The 17,610-nt window shown below is 46.7% G+C and overlaps 1 protein-coding gene across 1 annotated transcript in view; it reads right to left on the bottom strand.

Annotated features, from left to right (window-relative positions):
- Nucleotides 1-5,214: 5,214 nt before the first annotated feature.
- Nucleotides 5,215-17,610, bottom strand: part of COL4A6 (collagen, type IV, alpha 6) — a 90,417-nt gene continuing 78,021 nt past the window's right edge. The window contains exons 37-44 of the mRNA XM_006871061.1: nt 16,443-16,559; nt 15,984-16,145; nt 15,715-15,813; nt 13,754-13,900; nt 12,944-13,060; nt 11,121-11,312; nt 7,849-8,135; nt 5,215-5,557 (exon numbers count right to left, since the gene is read on the bottom strand). Coding sequence (XP_006871123.1) covers nt 5,294-5,557; nt 7,849-8,135; nt 11,121-11,312; nt 12,944-13,060; nt 13,754-13,900; nt 15,715-15,813; nt 15,984-16,145; nt 16,443-16,559 — 1,385 coding nt within the window. The 3' untranslated portion in view covers nt 5,215-5,293. The remainder of the gene's footprint in view (nt 5,558-7,848; nt 8,136-11,120; nt 11,313-12,943; nt 13,061-13,753; nt 13,901-15,714; nt 15,814-15,983; nt 16,146-16,442; nt 16,560-17,610) is intronic.

The raw sequence follows: 17,610 nt of genomic DNA, 5'->3' as shown, positions 1-17,610 counted from the left end.
GAACCGACTCGAAGGCACTTAACAACAACAACAACAACATAGATATAGATAAGTAAATAAGACTTGGTGGTGGTTATGTGCTGCGGAATTGGTTCTGACTCAAAAAAACGAGCATGTGTAGGGTTTCTAATGTTGTAAATCTTTTATGGGAGCAGAAATCCTCATCTTTCTCATGAGAAACAGCTGGTAGTTTCAAACAGCTGACCTTGAAGTCAGCAGCTCAATTCATAACCATACGCTACCAGAGCTTCAAATCACATCCTTAAGATTTAGGATGTGATTAAATTGCTCAGAGACACTCAGCTTTTAAGCGCTGGACTCTGAATCTTGAACCTACAAAGTCTGACTCCTGAGCCTATGCTTGGAAGCACTCTACTATCTTTTTTTCAGGGTTACCTAGAATTGAATCTCCGGTATCTCAGAAGAGCTACCACTTGGATTCCCCCCTAAGCTTGAGGAAAGCAAAAGGAAGAGAGAACTATTTCAAAGGGGAAACGGCTCTTTTTCTTTTGCTAATACTTACTGTGTGGATACCTGACAGGTGTTCTGCATAACATGTTACATTCGCTCTTCACATAAACAATACTGTTACTGAAAGACAGGACAGCTACTTGACTCATCCCCTTCTTTTGCCATTTTCGATAAATGAGTTGGTCTCCGGCATCCTTCAGTGGTGACCAATTTGGTTTTTCTGTATTATTACAATGAACTCATGGCTATAAAAATAGTTAATAGTCTTTCAGTCTACTTATTCATCATTCCCCAAGCTTATCCATGGATTTTGTGATTGTCTTCCCTCCACCCCTTGCTGAGCTACATGTCTTTTGAAATGTAGGAATTTACTGAGCGCTGTAGGATGATAAGCACTGGACCAAGTGGTCAGTTTGAATCGCAAGGTCGGCAATCCAGACTCACCAGCCTCTCCTCAGAAACCATCCTATTGCTATGAGTAATATCCAACTCGACTCCACTTAACAACAACAACCAGTAGGGAGGGGCATGTGTCTTCATGTGTTGTTTTTCTTAAGTACCTTTGAGTCAGTTCCGACCCATAGCGACCCTGTATAGGCTTTCCGACCCTGTATAGCAGCTGGTGAGCTTGAACTGCCAACCTTGCGATTCAAACCCACTTTGCAGTCCAGCACATTAACCCACAGTGCCACACCAGGACTCCTTTGCAGAAGATGTGAAATCAAAGGACACTTGTTGTTCCTAATTGTTTTAGTCATGCAGTGCCTCTAGAACAGAAATAGCACAAGTGGATTGTTTTAACATAACAGAAATTTATATTCTCTCACAGATTAGGAGGCTAGAAGGTCAAATTCAGGCAGCCAGCTCTAAAGGAAGGTCCTAATTTCTCCAAGTTTGGCAAAGAAACAAACACATAGATGACATTGCTCTTCTCCCATCTTTCCTTGTTGTTGTTGTTGTCATTGAGTCGGTTCTGACCCATAGCTACCCTGTATAGGGTTTCTAAGGAGCAGCTGGTGAGTTTGAACTGCCAACTTTGTGGTTCAAACCGACTTTGCAGTCCAGCGCATTAACCTACAGAGCCACACCAGGATTCTAGCTCACTCATTTATTTAATCTGCTCTTTTTATAGTTTGTAAAAGATTTGACTCAAAACACAACTCACATTAATCTGGTCTCATTAACGTAACAAAGGTAGCTCATTCCTAAATGAGATTATAACTACAGGCTTGTTTCACTGTTGTTGTTGTTGTTAAGTACCCTTGAGTCAGTTCTGACTCACAGCCACCTTGTATAGGATTTCCAAGGAGTGGCTGGTGAGTTTAGAAGTCAGTTTTTACAACACATAATTTTGGGGACACAATTCAAATCTATAACACTAATATATATTTTGTGTGTGTGGGCAGGTGCTCGACCTGGTTATATACTGACAGTATTGTAATTTACTCTGGCCTCTGGAGTCCTGGTGTGGTGCTGGACCTCAAAATCAGTTTCAACCACAAGGTCGGCAGTTCAAACCCACCAACCAGGTGCTCCTCGGAAACTCTTTACAGGGTTGCTGTGAGTCGGAACCAACTTGACTGCACTGAGCAACAACACCACTGCCTTTAGGGATGTTAGCATTATTTATTTTCAGGTACGTGCAGAATCTCTCTGTAGTTGGAGGAGGGAGAAGAACAAATAAGATCATGTATAAATAGAGTAGCCAACAGAGAATAAATACATTGAGCTCTTCCTATGAACTGGATACAACTAAGGATTATATAGGTTTTCACTTAAACTTCACTAGAATATAGGTGCCTGAGTGGCACAAATGGCTTGCACTCAGCTGGTAACTGAAAGTTGGTGATTCAAACCCACCCATAAGTACTCTGAAAGAAAAGACACGGCGATGTGAATTTGTAAAAATTACAGTCAACAAAAGTCTGGAGTAGTTTTATTCAGTTAACACATGTTGTTTACTGTTAGGCGCCATCTAATCTGCTCCCATAAAGATTTGCAGTCTTGGAACCCTAAGGAGTTCTTTGTCTTCCAGCGTTGCTATGAGTCGGATTTGACTAAATGGCTATGAGTTTGGGTGTTTTTGTTTTGGGGGTTTTTATTTGGTTACATACACATATACAAAGTAAGTGTATGTGCATGTGACTATGTGTATGTGTATATGCCAAGGGGCTCTAAAACATTAGTGGAAAAATATCTTTTCATTCTACTTCTCCATGAAGAAAAGACTGCAGAAGAACTGCTGCATTTGAAGTGTGGTGTTGAAGTATATTGAAAGTATCATGGACCGTCAGAAGAACAAACCGATCTGTGTTGGAAGAATGCTACTTAGACACCATGATGGCAAGACTTCGTCTTTCACACATGTTGTCAGAAGGGACCAGTTCCTGGAGAAAGACATCATGCTGGGTCCAGTGGAGGGTCAGCGACAAAAAGAAAGATGGATTGACATAGTGGCCACAAGAAGGGTTCAAACGTAACAACTGTGAGGAAGGCGCGAGACCAGGGAGTGTTTTGTTCTGTTGTGCATGGGATCCCTATGAGTTGGAATCAACTCAACAGTACCTAACAACAAATATATATATGTATACACATATATTGTTTAATGCCGTTGAGTTGGTTCTGACTCAGCTACCCTGGATAGGGTTTCCAAGGAGCAGCTGGTGAATTTGAGCCACTAATTTTGTGGTTCACACCAACCTTTCGGTCCAATGCTTTATCCCACAGTGCCACACCAGGACTCTCTCTATACATATACATTGTTGTTGTTGTGAAGTGCCGTCAAATCGGTTCCGACCCATAGCGACCCTGTATAGGGTTTCCAAGGAGTGACTGGTGAGCTTGAACTGCCGACCTTGCGGTTCAAATGGCTTTGCAGTCTGGCGCATTAACCCACAGCGCCACACCAGGACTCACTCATTCACTCTCTCTCTTTCTCTCTCTCTCTATATGTATATATAAAATAAACATAGAAAAAATATACATTTGATTTTAATATCGTTAGCATTTTTGTACTTTTGATTGATCTGTAGATGGTCCTGAGGTGACAGAAGTATGGAAACTCTTTTCTTGAGCTCTAGCCTATGATGGGGATAGATAAAGTGTGGGCTTGTCTAGAAGCAGGGTTCTCTAAGTCCTTTGATCAACTTCTAAATTTTTCTTGCCTCCATCTTTTGTTGCAGAATTTGACTCATAGTACCCAGAACTATCTTGAGTCTGAGGAAGCAGCACTGGTGGCGCAGTGTGGTATGCATTGGGTTACTAACCACAAGGGCAGCAGTTTGTGTCCACAAGCTCTGTGGGAGAAAGATGAGGCTTTCTGCTCCCGTAAAGGTTTACATCCCCAGAAACCCTATACAGGGCCGCTAAGGAGGCTGAACCTAGTTGATGAGCCAAAACCACCACCCACATAGACTAGACTTTAAGGAGGACTCAAGTTGTGGTTATGAGAGGTGGGCTTTAGAAACCTGTTCATCACAGAATGTCAAAAGAGTCAAATGTTCTGATTCAATTCCTTTTATTTGCTATGTACAAAGCCGATACGTCTGAGGTGAAAGTAACAATGATTCCAAGCATAATGATTATGCTTTGTGTTGGCACCGTTTACAGAATCACCTGGAAGGAACTGCCTCATGTCAATTTATCCAGAGTCTCCTGAGAAACTGGTAATTGAAGGAAATAGTTAAAACCAATCCCCCAAACAGAATTCCATACACTTACAACCAACTCAGGCCTGCTTTGGGTCTGCTCGCTGCTAAGGAGAGGAGTGTGCTCAATTCTGATGAGGTTTTAAGCATGTGTTACAATAGTTTAACAGGCTACCTGTGAAAGAGCAACTGGATGAATGTTTTAATGAAAAGTTTCTAACTGCCTCAAATGGCAGAGGAACTAACATGTTGCAACTTTGATTTGCCATAATGTGCACACTTCTGAATAGCATTTGGAGTAAACAGGGACTTGTGAGAAATTGGGACAAAGGAGATTTACCTTTTTGTTCCTGGAGTCAAAAGCAAAATTCACACCTCCTTACCCATCCGCCCCTTTTAGGAAAACAGGGTTGTGGTTCTCATTTCCTTTAATGGGCTTGGCTGCATTTGTTACATCCTCTGCTCAACTTTGGAGCAGGCCAAGTCTTCTCTGAATCTGGCTGAGGAGAAAGCCGGCAGGCAGGAAGTGATCTGTCTAGGACTGGCTGAAATTAATGAGCACTTCTTGGCTGCCTGCTGGTCTTCAAGCTTCTCTAAGCACTATGGGAAATCTCTCATTCTGGAAGGAGTCACAGCTCCGTCTGGACTACCAGCAGGCACCGCATTACCTGCCTAGACATAGCAGGTTTGCTTGAATGGTCAGGGCTTGACCTATGCAGCCTGGAGCCATCTATGAATGTTCAACCAGATAGCTTTTTTTTTTTTTTTTTTTTAATGTGGAAACACTGAGTTTGGGTTTAAGTCAAATACTGTTTGATGACTCCTGTGATAGCTATGAAGAGATTGCTGATCCAAAAAAAGGAGGAGAGCTAGCAGTCTAAGAAAGCAGTGCCCCAGCAAGTCTTTCCGAGGTAGCCACTGAATGATACAGACATCCAAATCAATATAGCACCAGGTTAAATGAAATAGGACAGCAGATCTCAGTGGGGTGAGCTCATCTATTGGGCCCCAGGGTTGGGGTGACCAGAGTCCAATAGTTCAGCCTATTTGAGACTCAAGAATAAAATGTGACAGATGGGCAAAAGGGTCTTCCTTCTTCAGACCATTCAGGTTTGTGAGGTGACCGCTGTGAGGAGGAGGGGAGGGCAAAGGCCAGAGTAGCCGCTGGTGCCGCCTTACAGGCTTTTCATACACACCTGGCAGCGGCTGACCCGAGTGTGGAGCTGTCCAGCTTTCAGCGTCTCAGACACAGGTTCCTCCTCCCCAATCTGCTGCCTCTTCTCCACTGTTGTCAGCCAGAAGCTGTACTTGTTGGCAAAGTAGTGACAGGTGCCCCGAGCACCAGTGCACTCGATGAAAGGAGTGGCCCGAAAGTCCTCTAGGCAGGAGCCAGGTGACACCAGGGACTGGCCTCCGCCCTCAGCCCCAGCAGCAGTGTGCTGAAACGGAAGGAGGGTGGTGTATGAGCTGGGCCTGCCAGGGGCTGGCCTGGGGACACGAGGAGACACTAGGCTGCCATAGGAAGATGCGTGTGCTTGCAGTTGGTAAACGCTCATTCCTTTTTGGTGTGCAGCATCCAGCTAGCATACCAAAAGCTGTAGTGTAAGGAAGGGGCTGCTCATCCTCCCTCATAACAGCTGCCCTCAAAGCTCCCTAACTAGCTGCCCTTGAGCCAACTCTGACTCTTGGTGAACCAATGTGTTATCAGAGTAGAACTGTGCTCCGTAGGGTTTTCAGTGGTTGATTATTTTCAGTTGATCACCAGGTCTTTCTTCCAAGGTGCTTCTGGGTGGACTTGAACCTCCCACCTTTCAGTTAGCGGCTGTGTTAATTGTTTGCACCACAAAGGACTCCCCAAGCTCCCTAATGCCCTCCTAACCCATTATGCATGGGCAGTGGCTACATCTAAACCAGTGTTTCCCAAACTTATGTTTAGAAGTGCATGAGGTGACAAAACATTTCCCCCACCCCCAGAGGACAAATACATCAACTTGAATGGTTTGATGCACTACACTGCAAGGTCAGTTTGAACTGCAAGGTCGGCGGTTCAAACCTACCAGCCACTCCTTGGAAACCCTATACAGAGTCACTATGAGTCAGAACTGACCCGGTGGCACTTAATAACAATAAGCACATCGTTTAGGGTGGCATACAGTTTTTCAAACTGACTTTGCTGTCCAGTGCATTAACCCACAGTGCCACACCAGGATTACTCCACATATATATTATTGTTGTTAAGGTCCGTGGAGTCGGTTCCGACTCATAGTGACCCTGCACAGGGTTTCCGAGGCTGTAAATCTTTACAGGAGCAGAAAGCCGCATCTGTCTCCTGCGGAATGGCTAGTAGTTTCGAACTGCCGACCTTTTGGTTAACAGCCTGATTCATAACTACTATGCTACCAGAGTGCCTTTATTTATATATATGTATATATCTCCACATCTGCTTCACTGGTTTTTATGTCTGTAGAGAGCCCAGACTAAGACAGGGTGCCACACCGGTTTTCCCTGGGAGTTGCTCTGAACTTACTTTGAGGAAATGCTCCCAGATATTCACTTGCAATCGTGTCAGGGACTGTTCTATACATAAGTCAAAAATGTCCTCTGTGTCTTAACCCCAAGTTTTTTACTTCATAGCAAACTGAGGCCCATTTGCCCAAAAACAAAAGCCTGCCAGAGCCTTTCAAATGTGTCTAGTTATTTAGAAAATAGACCAAATCAGTAGGTTTTTAGCCTGTTTAACATACCCACGAAACTGCACCCAACATCTGCTAGCCTGAGATCAAATAAAACCTTGTCGATCTAGGGGCCGTGAGGTGCTGTTGCCTTCAGAGTCATCAGACCTAGAGACTCCCTACCGTGCTATGGGGGGGATCTTGCCTAGGGGCACACAGGCTTCCCCCTACTTCTCTTCGCCAGGGTTTTTCATGCTCTCTTCCCCTTCTAGCGGTTCCCTGTACCCCTTGCCTTTGGCGGACCTCCTGCCATGGGGGAGCACCCCCTGCATGCGGCCATCAATGGCTTAGCCCACAAGGTCACTACAGGGACCTCATGCCTCCTTGGCTTTATACATGTCTTAAGTTCTTTCATAGCAAGACACACCTGGCACCGCCTCCCCACTATCCTAGAAGTCTTGGAAAGGCAGCAAGACTTCTAGCAAGGACAGAGAAATTCTGAGCCTCTAGGGAGGAGATGGAGTCCTGGTGTGGCACTGTGGGTTAATACACTGGACTGCAAGGCCACTTGAACTGCGAAGTCGGTGGTTCAAGCTCACCAACCACTCCTCAGAAACCCTATACAGGGTTGCCATGGGTTGGAACCGACTTGATGGCACTTACCACCACCACCAAGGGAGGAAATGGCACTGGGGATAGATGAAAGGTTAGGGCACACCATGCCCAGTCTGACCAGAGAGAGTGTAGGAGGCCCTTAGCAGTGACAGCCTCACCCTCCTCCCTGCCCACCCAGATATGTGTTCCCACCTGCCCTTGGTGGAAACAAGGGTGGAGAAGATGTTAGGGTCTTTGATGAGGAGTCACAGAACCACTGCTTCCTTCCACCTATACCTGCAATGACCTGCCATACATACAGAATTGGACACTTTGGTCTCTAGCCAAGCCCAGGTCAAGCACTGTCTATCCTTTCAAACTCCCTGTGTCTAGCAGTCTGATGTAACTTCCCAGAGTTCCCTGCCCCGTCTCTCCAGTGGGGGAGGTGCAGTACCCAGCCTTACCATGAGGAAGGAGTACCCGATCCACAGGCTGCGCCAGCCCCGGGGGCACAGTGGGATGGTGACATCTTGGCTATGCACAGCAATGGCTTGAGAGGGCGCCTCACACACAGAGCAGCGGCTGATGTACTGGGGAATCTGGGTCTGGCTGACGGGCATCATGGGGATCGGAGCAGTGGTGGAAAGCCAGTAGGACTTGTCATTGCGCCTGGCATAATGGCACACCTCGTTGATGTTGCAGTAGATGAAGGGCATGGTACTGAAGCGAGGCAGGCAGGAACCAGCAAACCCTGGCAAGGAGAGGAGATGGCTGAGGGGCAGGGCGGGGAGTATTTCCAGGGCAACCTAGGCCTCGACTTGACGGGATTTGAGTTAACACCAAACTGCATCTACCGGACCAGGGTACTCCTCTCCTTACGATCCTGTAAAACCCTGAAACATACAGGCTGACATCTGGGGATTAAATCCTATTTTCAATGTACTAGGAAAGTTTGATAATGAAAATAATAATCTTTTTATAAATGAAATAATGCCCCAACTAATCTGCTTTGTAAACCCTGCATTAAATGGACTGCGTTTCAGAGGCAGCACACCTGTAGACAATATAATTAGTTCTTGGGGTCGCCATCATTGCCCTTAAGAATAGCAGTAGAACACTGTCAGCACCAGAATATTGAATACTGAAACATTATGAAGAACACCAGAATACTTTCAGATATAGTGTCAGAACATGAGCCCCTCAGGTTGGAAGACACTCAAAATGCCACTGGGGAAGAGCTGCCTCCCCAAAGTTGAATTGGCCATGGTGACATGAACAGAATAAAGCTTTTGGGATGTTCATTTACTGATGGGGCACAACTCAAAATGAGGAGAAACAACTGTAAACATCCACTAATAATTGGAACATGAAATGTAGGAATTGTGAATCTAGGGAAATTGGAAGTTGTCAAAAATGAAATGAAAGGCATAAACATCGATATCCTAGGCATTGTTGTTGTTGTTGTTGTTATGTGCCGTGGAGTTAGTTCCGACTCATAGCGACCCTGAACAGGGTTTCTGAGGCTGTAAATCTTTACAGGAGCAGAAAGCCTCATCTTTCTCCCGCGGAACAGCTGGTAGTTTCAAACTGCTGACCTTGCAGTTCGCAGCCCTATTCATAACCACGACGCTACCAGAGTGCCTTGAAATGGACTGGCATTGGCCATTTTGAACAGACAATAATGTGGTTTACTATGCCAGAAACTACGAATTCAAGAGGAATGGCTTCCTTCCACCCATACCTACATTCATCATCAAAAAGAACATTTCAAGATCTGTCTTGAAGTATAGTGCTGTCTGTAATAGAAGGATATTCACACGCCTACAAGGAAGACCAGTTAGTACTATATTATACAAATCTACGCACCAACCACTAAAGCCAGTGATGATGAAAATGAAGAATTATACCACCTTCTTTAGTCTTAAATTGAGCAAACATGTGATCAAAATGCATTGATAACTACTGTTGATTGGAATGCATAGATTGGAAACAAAGTAGTTGGAAAACATGGCCTTGGTGATAAAAATGATGCCAGAGATTGTGTGATACGATTTTGCATGGCCAATGACTCGCTCATTGCAAATACCTTTTTTAAAACAACATAGAAGTTAACGATACACATGGACCTCACCAGATAGAATACACAGAAATCAAATTGACTACACCTATGGACAGTAGCCAGTGGACACGCTCCATCCATATCCATATCATCAGCCAAACCAGGCCAGGGACAGACTGTGGAATAGACTGTCAATTGCTCATATGCAAGTTCGGGCTGAAGCTGAAGAAAATGGAAACAAGTCTACGAGAGCCAAAATTAGACTTTGAGCGTATTCCACCTGAATGCAGAGATCATCTCAGGAATCGATTTCACGCATTAGATACTAATAACTGAAGACTAGAAAGGTTGTAGGATGACATCAAAACCATCCCACAGGAAGAAAGCAAAAGGTCATTAAGAGACTGTTGTTGTTAAGTGCCATCAAGTCGGTTCTGACTCATAGCCAGTCTGGATAGGGTTTCTGAAGAGTGGCTTGTGCATTTGAACAGCTGACCTTGCAGTTCAAACAGACCTTGCAGTCCAGCACATTATTCTGCAGTGCCACACCAGGACTCCATTAAGAAGACTAGAAAGAAGGAAAACACCAAACTGGATGTCAGAAGAGACTCTGGAACTTGCTCCAGAGTAGAGACGTTAAAGCAAATGGAAGAAATGAGATAAAAGAGCTCAACAGAAAACTTCAAAGGACAGCTCGACACGGCAAAATCAAGTATTATAATGAAATGTGCAAAGACCTGGAGTTAGAACACCACAAGGGAAGAACACGATCAGCATTTCTCAAGCTGAGGAACTGAAGAAAAAATTCAAGCCTTCACTTGCAATACTGAAGGATTCTAAGAGCAAGACTTCACTCTGCTTGGCTCTACTACCAACACTCATGGAAGCAGCAGTCAAGAAATCAAACGACGTATTGCATTAGGCAAATCTGCAGCACAGGCCTCTTTAAAGTGTTCAAGAGCAGAGATGTCAGCTTGAGGACTAAGGTGCACCTGACCCAAGCCATGGTATTTTCAATAACCTCATATGGATGCAAAAGCTGGACAGTGAATAAGGAAGACCATAAGAATTGATGTATTTGAGTTAAGATACCAGAGAAGAATACTAAAAGTACCATGGGATGCCAGAAAGAACAAACAACTCGGTTCTGGAGGAAGTGCAGGCAGAATGCTCCTTAGAAGGCAAGGAGACTTCTTCCCTCATACTTTGGACATATTATCAGGAGGGACTAGTCCCTAGAGAAGGATATGATGTTTGGTAAAGTGGAGGGTCCGCAAAAAAAAAGAACCCCCCCCCCCAATTGAATTGACACAGTGACCGCAGCAATGGGTTCAAACGTAACAACAGTTCGGAAGATGGCGCATGACCGGGCAGTGTTTCATTCTGCCGTGCGTGCATAGGGTCGTTGAATTGGAACCAACCTGATGGCACCTAACAACAACCTATTTTTACTACTCATAATCATCAACATTTAATGGCTGTTTAATAGGCGGCAAAAATTGTTGTAAGCATTTTGCATTGGGTGATTCATTTTGTATTACACCATACTAGGAAGGAGCTACACAGCTAGTAAGCGGTAGATCATAACCCACAGCGGCAGTGGGAGGGGAGAGAAAGTTGACTCTACGCTCCCATGGGACACATGGCAGGGCTTGCTGCTACAGCTAGGGTACCTACCTAAGTCCTGGTTGTGGGCTTTCTCCTGCCCCTCCACGAACAGCAAGCTGTAACCCACCCACAGCTGGCTCATCCCGAGGGGGCACAGGGGCACCTCCTCAGACTGGCTGTGCTTCACCAATGTGTAGCCCACGCTCACGCTCTGGCCAGGTATTCCAGGTCTCCCAAAGGGGCCCTGCTTCCCTGGAGCTCCTGAGAGGAAGAGCATAAAAGGTGTGAGTCTGCTGCCACTGATAGTATCCACCACCCACTTGGTGCCAAATATGCTGCAAGATATGTGATGTATATGCAGCATCTCACTTAATCCTCACAGCAAATCTGAGACCGTACTATTCCTATCCCAATGTGGAGAGGAGGAAACAGGTTTCATGTGTCACATGGTTAGTAAATGGCAGAGCTGTGACTCCCCTCTAACCAGTACACTCTCCTGTTTCCTCCCCAGCCTCCTGGCCTTGGATTCTTGGAGACTTGGATTCGCTGAGTGGTAAAGTAGCTCATACGGAGATACTTGTTGTTTGGGTACCGTTGAGTTGATTTTCGATTCATAACAACTTCATGTGATGGGGTGGTGGTGGTTATATGCCGTGGAGTCGGTTCCGACTCATAGCGACCCTCTATAGGGTTTCCGAGGCTATAAATCTTTATGAGAGCAAAAAGCCTCATCTTTCTCCAGCGGAACAGCTGGTAGTTTCGAACTGCTGACCTTGTGGTTCGCAGCCCAGTTCGCAGCCCAGTCTGTAATCTTTATGGGAGCAGATTACCAGATTTTCTCCCGCGGAACTGCTAGGTGGGTTTGAGCCACCAGCTTTTTGGTTAGCAGCTGAGCACTGAATCATCATGCCTACAGAGTTCCTAAGGGGAAAACTGCCTGGAAACTGAGCCAGAAGAAAAAACAGAGTTACGATGAAAACCAAAAATCAATTGCTATTAAGTCAACCCTGTTTCTTAGAGCAATCTTACATGTGTCAGAGTAGAACTGTGCACAGGGCCAGATTCTTAGGAATAGATAGCAAGACATTTCTTCGGAATTGCTTCTGGGTGGACTCAAACGTCCACATTTTGGCTAGCAGTTGAGCACCTTAACACTAACCCACAACCATCAAGTCAATTCTGACAGAGCGACCCTGTATAGGGTCCCTGAGACACTAAATTTTTACAGGAGCAGAAAGCCTCATCTTTCTCCTGTGGAGTGGCTAGTGGGTTTGAACTGCTGATCTTGTGGTTAGCAGTCCAGTGCTTACCCTACAATGCCATTTGGGCTCCTTACATTAATTGCTGTTTCTGTTAGGTGCCGTCGAGTCGATTCCGACTCATAGCGACCCTGTAGCAGGGTTTCCAAAGAGCAGCTGGTGGGTTTGAACTGCCCACCTTGTAGTTCGCAGTCCAGTGTTGATCATACAGTGCCACACATTGTGGCAAAATCATGCTCGCCTCTCCTGCCCATGGCAGACATGCTTAATCAATCACAGTACCGACCCACTGAGCCTCAGAACTATTCTCTACTCGGGTAACTGATTTGCCATCCTGGATGTAAAAATGGGAGTTTAGTAGCAGAGTCACCCCTGTCCCATCCATGTCAGAATCCCTGGATGAAAAAGGAAGTTACCGGGCAAGGGACCATGCTATAATATAGAGTCATCGCTCTTAAGAGCGAGTAGAGAACCCAGAAAAAGGATTTAGAACAGTACTTTGCCTTCTAGAAGGCAGGGAATGTTTAGTTGTCTCACCTCCAGCTCTACCACCAGGTTTACTAATTCTCAGATTACAGTTTTTGACTCCTGAAGCCTCAAATCCTCCCAGAAGCCCTCTGCCCCAGTGCTGACCTTCAAATCCTGGAGGGCCTTGTAGTCCAGGGACACCAGGATCGCCAAGAACCCCGGGTGGGCCTGGGAACCCGCTGGGGCCATCTTTGCCAGAGATGCCAGGTAAACCTTTGGAACCTACAAGGAGATAAGGTGAACAGAGGACACTCAATGTGGACAGTCCTGAGGAGCTGGCTCCTGAGAAAGGAGCTCTGTGTTCCATACCCAAGACTCACCAGAAGAGGGCGAACTACTGTCAAAATTGGTGTCCAAACAGCTGCAGGCTGAAGCCAGCCTGTACTAACTCGTTCTTAGTGCAAGACCTAAGCCTTTTTGCACTTGGACAGGACTCTGAGCTCCTTAACACCATTTCCTCCTCCCATCTTCCAAGCAACCTTAGGAAGTACTCAGGGCAACAGTGATTCCATATCAGACATGGAGGTACCGGGGCACAGAAAACGAACATATTCCAGTTAGGGCATAACTAGGATGAGAAGGCTGATTTCACGTCTTGCAGCCTAGGGCTTTGTTTCCACTGCCTGTCTTGCTCCTTTATCCACTACTCACTCACTCCTTCCACCTGCTCAGCAGCACTTAAGAGGGGAAAAACTGTCAGCAGTAGCTCTGATACTAGGCCGGCGCATTCTCTCGAGCCAAGTACCACTACTGCGCTACTGGCCCTTCTCCTGACAAGAAGCTTGTGAGCTTCATGCAGGAACACAGGAAATGCTTGATGAAGGTGTCCTCTTGGAGCTAGGGTTCCAAGCTCCCTACCTCAGCCTACGGTGTCTCAGCTCCCTGCAAAGTCTCCCTATGCAATATCCCCCTCACCTTGTCGACCTACAGGACCTTGAACCCCAGGGTCCCCTGCAAGTCCAGGGATGCCATCAATGCCTGGTAGGCCTAATGGACCAGGAGGAGCCTGGGTGGCTTCTGCGATAGGTGTATGTCCAGGCGCACCTCGGGGGCCCGAAAAGCCTGTGGGTAGGGAGAATGAAACTGTCAGAGAGACGTAGAGGAAGCTACCAGAGGGTATACTGGGCAGTCCCCGAGCCTGCCTTTCTGCTCAGCAGCCAGTCCTCTTCCTTTGGTGTTAGGCCCCACTGGATATACCTGAAGGGTGGCTCTCTTCACCTTTTACACATCTTTTCCACCCATATATCTCCTGGATTGGCAGCTCCTTGAGGGCAGAAACTGCGTCATATTCATCTTGTCTCCTCAAGGTCTAGCACAGGACCTGCTATGTGGTAGGCCATCAGGAAGTGTTAATGCAGCCTTTGCTCAGGGCTAGGGCAGTTGGCTTATTCACTGATCCAAATGCAGTGGGAGACATCCAACCTCAGAGGTCCAGTTGGCATCAAAGTCTAGGACACCAACACCTGCCAGCTGGCTTACTAATGGAAGGCAGACATGCCAGTTTGGTGTCTCATTCACTGAACAATGAAATGCCTAGTATGTGCCAGGCCCCTGGTTGATCTGAGGACAGAGTAGTAACTAAGACACTAATACTGTAATTCTTCTGCACATCGGTGAAGTGATAGCAGATAGTGGGGTGGGGTTGGGGGTGCCAGAGTGGTATGAGATGGAGAAAACTTCTTTAGAGGGTGGTTAAGTGGCCTCTCATGTTGTTAAGTGCCATCAAGTTGATTCTGACTCATCACGACCCTGTGTAGGGTTTCCGAGGAGCTATTGGTGGGTTTGAACCAACAATGTTGTGGTTAGCAGATTGATTCTTATCCTACAGTACCACACCAAGATTCCAAGCCTCTCAGGAGAGATGACATTTAAGCTGAGAACTTTAAAAGTGTTAAAGGGAGCTAGCTATTTGAAGAATGGGGGAATAGAATTAACATGTGCAAAGGCCCTGTAGTGGAACCGAGCTAGACATTTTTGGAAGACTGAGAGGGACCAGTCTGTGAGGAGCACAGTGAATACCAAAGGAAGAAGACTGGCAATGATGATTAAGAGTAAGGCATTACAGAGAACTTTGTGGACCATAGTTTGTATCTGTAACATGGAAGCCATAGGGTGATTTGGATTTACAGGATCTCTCTGGCTGTAAAGGAGCCCTGGTAGCATTGTGGGTTACTAGTTGGGTTGCTAACAGCAAGGTCAGCAGTTCAATTCAACCAGCCACTTCCCTGGAGAAAAATGAGGCTTTCTACTCGAGTGAAGACTTACAGCCTTGGAAATCCTATACAAAGTGGTTCTGAGTCGGGACCGATTAGATGGTGCACAAGTGCCATCACCACCTCTAGCTGTTGTGTGGAGAAATGATTTCTGGGAAGGCAGGAAGCAGGGAGGCTAGTTAGCACACCATTCCAGTGGTTCACAGGAGACACGATGGTGGCCTGGAGCTATGTGGTAGTGGTGGAAGTGAAGAGAGGTGAGTGTATGCAAGGCACAATGAGGATGCAGAACCTCACGACTAGCTAATGGATTGGATGTGTATAGGGATGGGGGTGGTAAAGGATAGCTCTTCATTTTGGCGTTGAACAAAATGGGTAGCTAGTGATTTGAGTGCAAACTCAGCCCCCATGAATGCAGAAGTACTACAGAGGGGCAAGGTCAATGGTAGGATACATAGCAACAAAGCAGCAGTGGCCACCATTCCTGGGTGCTCATGGAGGCAAAAGTTTCCCCAAAGTGGAGAAACCTCCGTCACAGAAGAGCCGAACCCAACAACTTCCGGTCTTCAGACTTTCTTAGCAAGGTAAGCAATGGCTCCTGAAAGAATCTGCCCCACCTGTCCCTCAAGCTCAGGACCAGTCCAGCACATGCCCTCAACTCACCTCTTGGTCCTGCCTTCCCCTTCATCCCGGGAAGTCCTGGGTCTCCAGGTAGCCCAACCTTGCCTGGAGTCCCCATGATGCCAGGCTCACCTCTCATGCCTGACAAAGTCAAAAGGAAGCAAGTTAGGGCCTGGTGTTGTAGGGGAGGGGAGCGGTGAGGTAGGGACGAACATTATCAGCTGGTCATTTGTCCATCACAGGGCTGCAGGAAGGGGCCACATCAGACCATGGAGTGGGGAAGAGCCCGACAGCCTGTCAGGCAGCCATACCTTTCAGTCCTAGCTCTCCAGGAAGGCCAGAGAAACCTGGAATTCCTTGGTCTCCCTTGGGTCCTGGAAGTCCAGGAATTCCAGGGAAGCCAGGGTCTCCAGAGTCGCCTTGATCCGAGAAGGGGCCAGGAGGCCCAGGGGGGCCAGGGGGCCCTGGGCGTCCTAGGGATAAGATCAGGGAGGGATGAGGGGCAGGTGAGCAGGAGGTAGCCACTTCTGAAGGCCTTGGGAATGACAGGAAGCCAAAACCCATTCCCAGGGCTGAGAATGTGTCTGTGGGGTCCCAGCACCCAACCTTCTCAAACCCTTTTAGCACAATGTGATCCCAATGCAGGCTGGAAGGAGTCAAGCAGGTCCATGCATAGCCAACCAATAAGGACTGGGTAGACTGTATGAAGGGCCTCCCCAAACTCCAGGCCAAAGGTCTTGGCCATCCCTCTTTTGGGCTTCCTGTCTTACCTCGTTCTCCATCTAGGCCTGGTCGCCCAGGGTCACCAGGCTGTCCTGCTATGACTGAGGGCAAGGAGATGCCTGGGGCACCAGGGAGACCAGCAGGGCCTTGGAGACCTGGGAAACCTGCAAAGAATAAACAAAAAGGGCTGGCTGGGCTTTCTGTGTCCAGGGAGGGAGGGCCACACTTTCTTGGAGGAATTGGAAGCTCGCTCACACACAGAAAATGAAAGCTGTTAGGTATCAGCCAGACCAGAGAACGCCAGCAAACAACTTTCCCTACCCCGATCCTACCTTTGTTCTCAGCAAGCACAGACACAGAACTGACAAGGACTCAGAGACAACCTTTCTCCTCCCATTTTCACTGCCAGTGGCAATATTTTGTTAAGTGCCATCGAGTCGATTCTGACCCATAGCAACTCTGTATATAGGGTTTCCAAGGAACAGCTGGTGAACTTGAACCACCGACTTTGCAGTTCAAATGACTTTGCAGTATGACGCATTAGCCCACTGCGCCACACCAAGAAATATTTCAGGCTGTAGCAAATTTCCCCCAATTTAGAGAAGATGGTGTGCGCTTGGAATTTAATGGTGCTACAGAATCAGAACTGGACTGCGAACCACGAGGTCAGCAGTTCAATCCCACCAGCTGCTCCTTGGAAACCCTACACAGGGTCGCTATGAGTCGGAAACCGACCCAGCAGCACATAACAACAACAAGGTGTTTTCGGACCAACTGGCATAGTCAAGAACATTGCTTAAATTAACCAGTTACGTATGCCTCGTGCTGTACGAAGGTCACATGGTGATAGGGTGCTGGCCCTAACCAGACAAAACGACACCAGCCCAATCAGAATGGAAGCAGCAAGACACTTGTATCTCCAGGCATCTTCTAGGTAAAGCTGCAAACCGGAAAGCAATCTTTTATAGATAATTACAGATATGTCCTCCTTTTGTTGGCAAAAGAGAATAGTCATTTATTAAAGCAGATACAGGATACTTGCTTGCTCAAATTTGAATACTGTTTTACATGCTTTCTGCTCGTGGAATGATTTCTATGGTAGTTATGTGCACAGTCAAAGATATCAGCAGATTACAGAAAATGTATTGAGTAATCACGTGTCAAACACATAGATGCTTATCTTGATGCCAGAATCCATCGCAGCGAGATATATAT

The sequence above is a fragment of the Chrysochloris asiatica genome, unplaced genomic scaffold (assembly GCF_000296735.1).
Source record: "Chrysochloris asiatica unplaced genomic scaffold, ChrAsi1.0 scaffold00159, whole genome shotgun sequence".
In the NCBI taxonomy this organism is placed as follows: Eukaryota; Metazoa; Chordata; class Mammalia; order Afrosoricida; family Chrysochloridae; genus Chrysochloris; species Chrysochloris asiatica.
The sequence above is the reverse complement of the archived record's forward strand: the minus strand, read 5'-3'. Positions and strand labels throughout refer to the sequence as shown.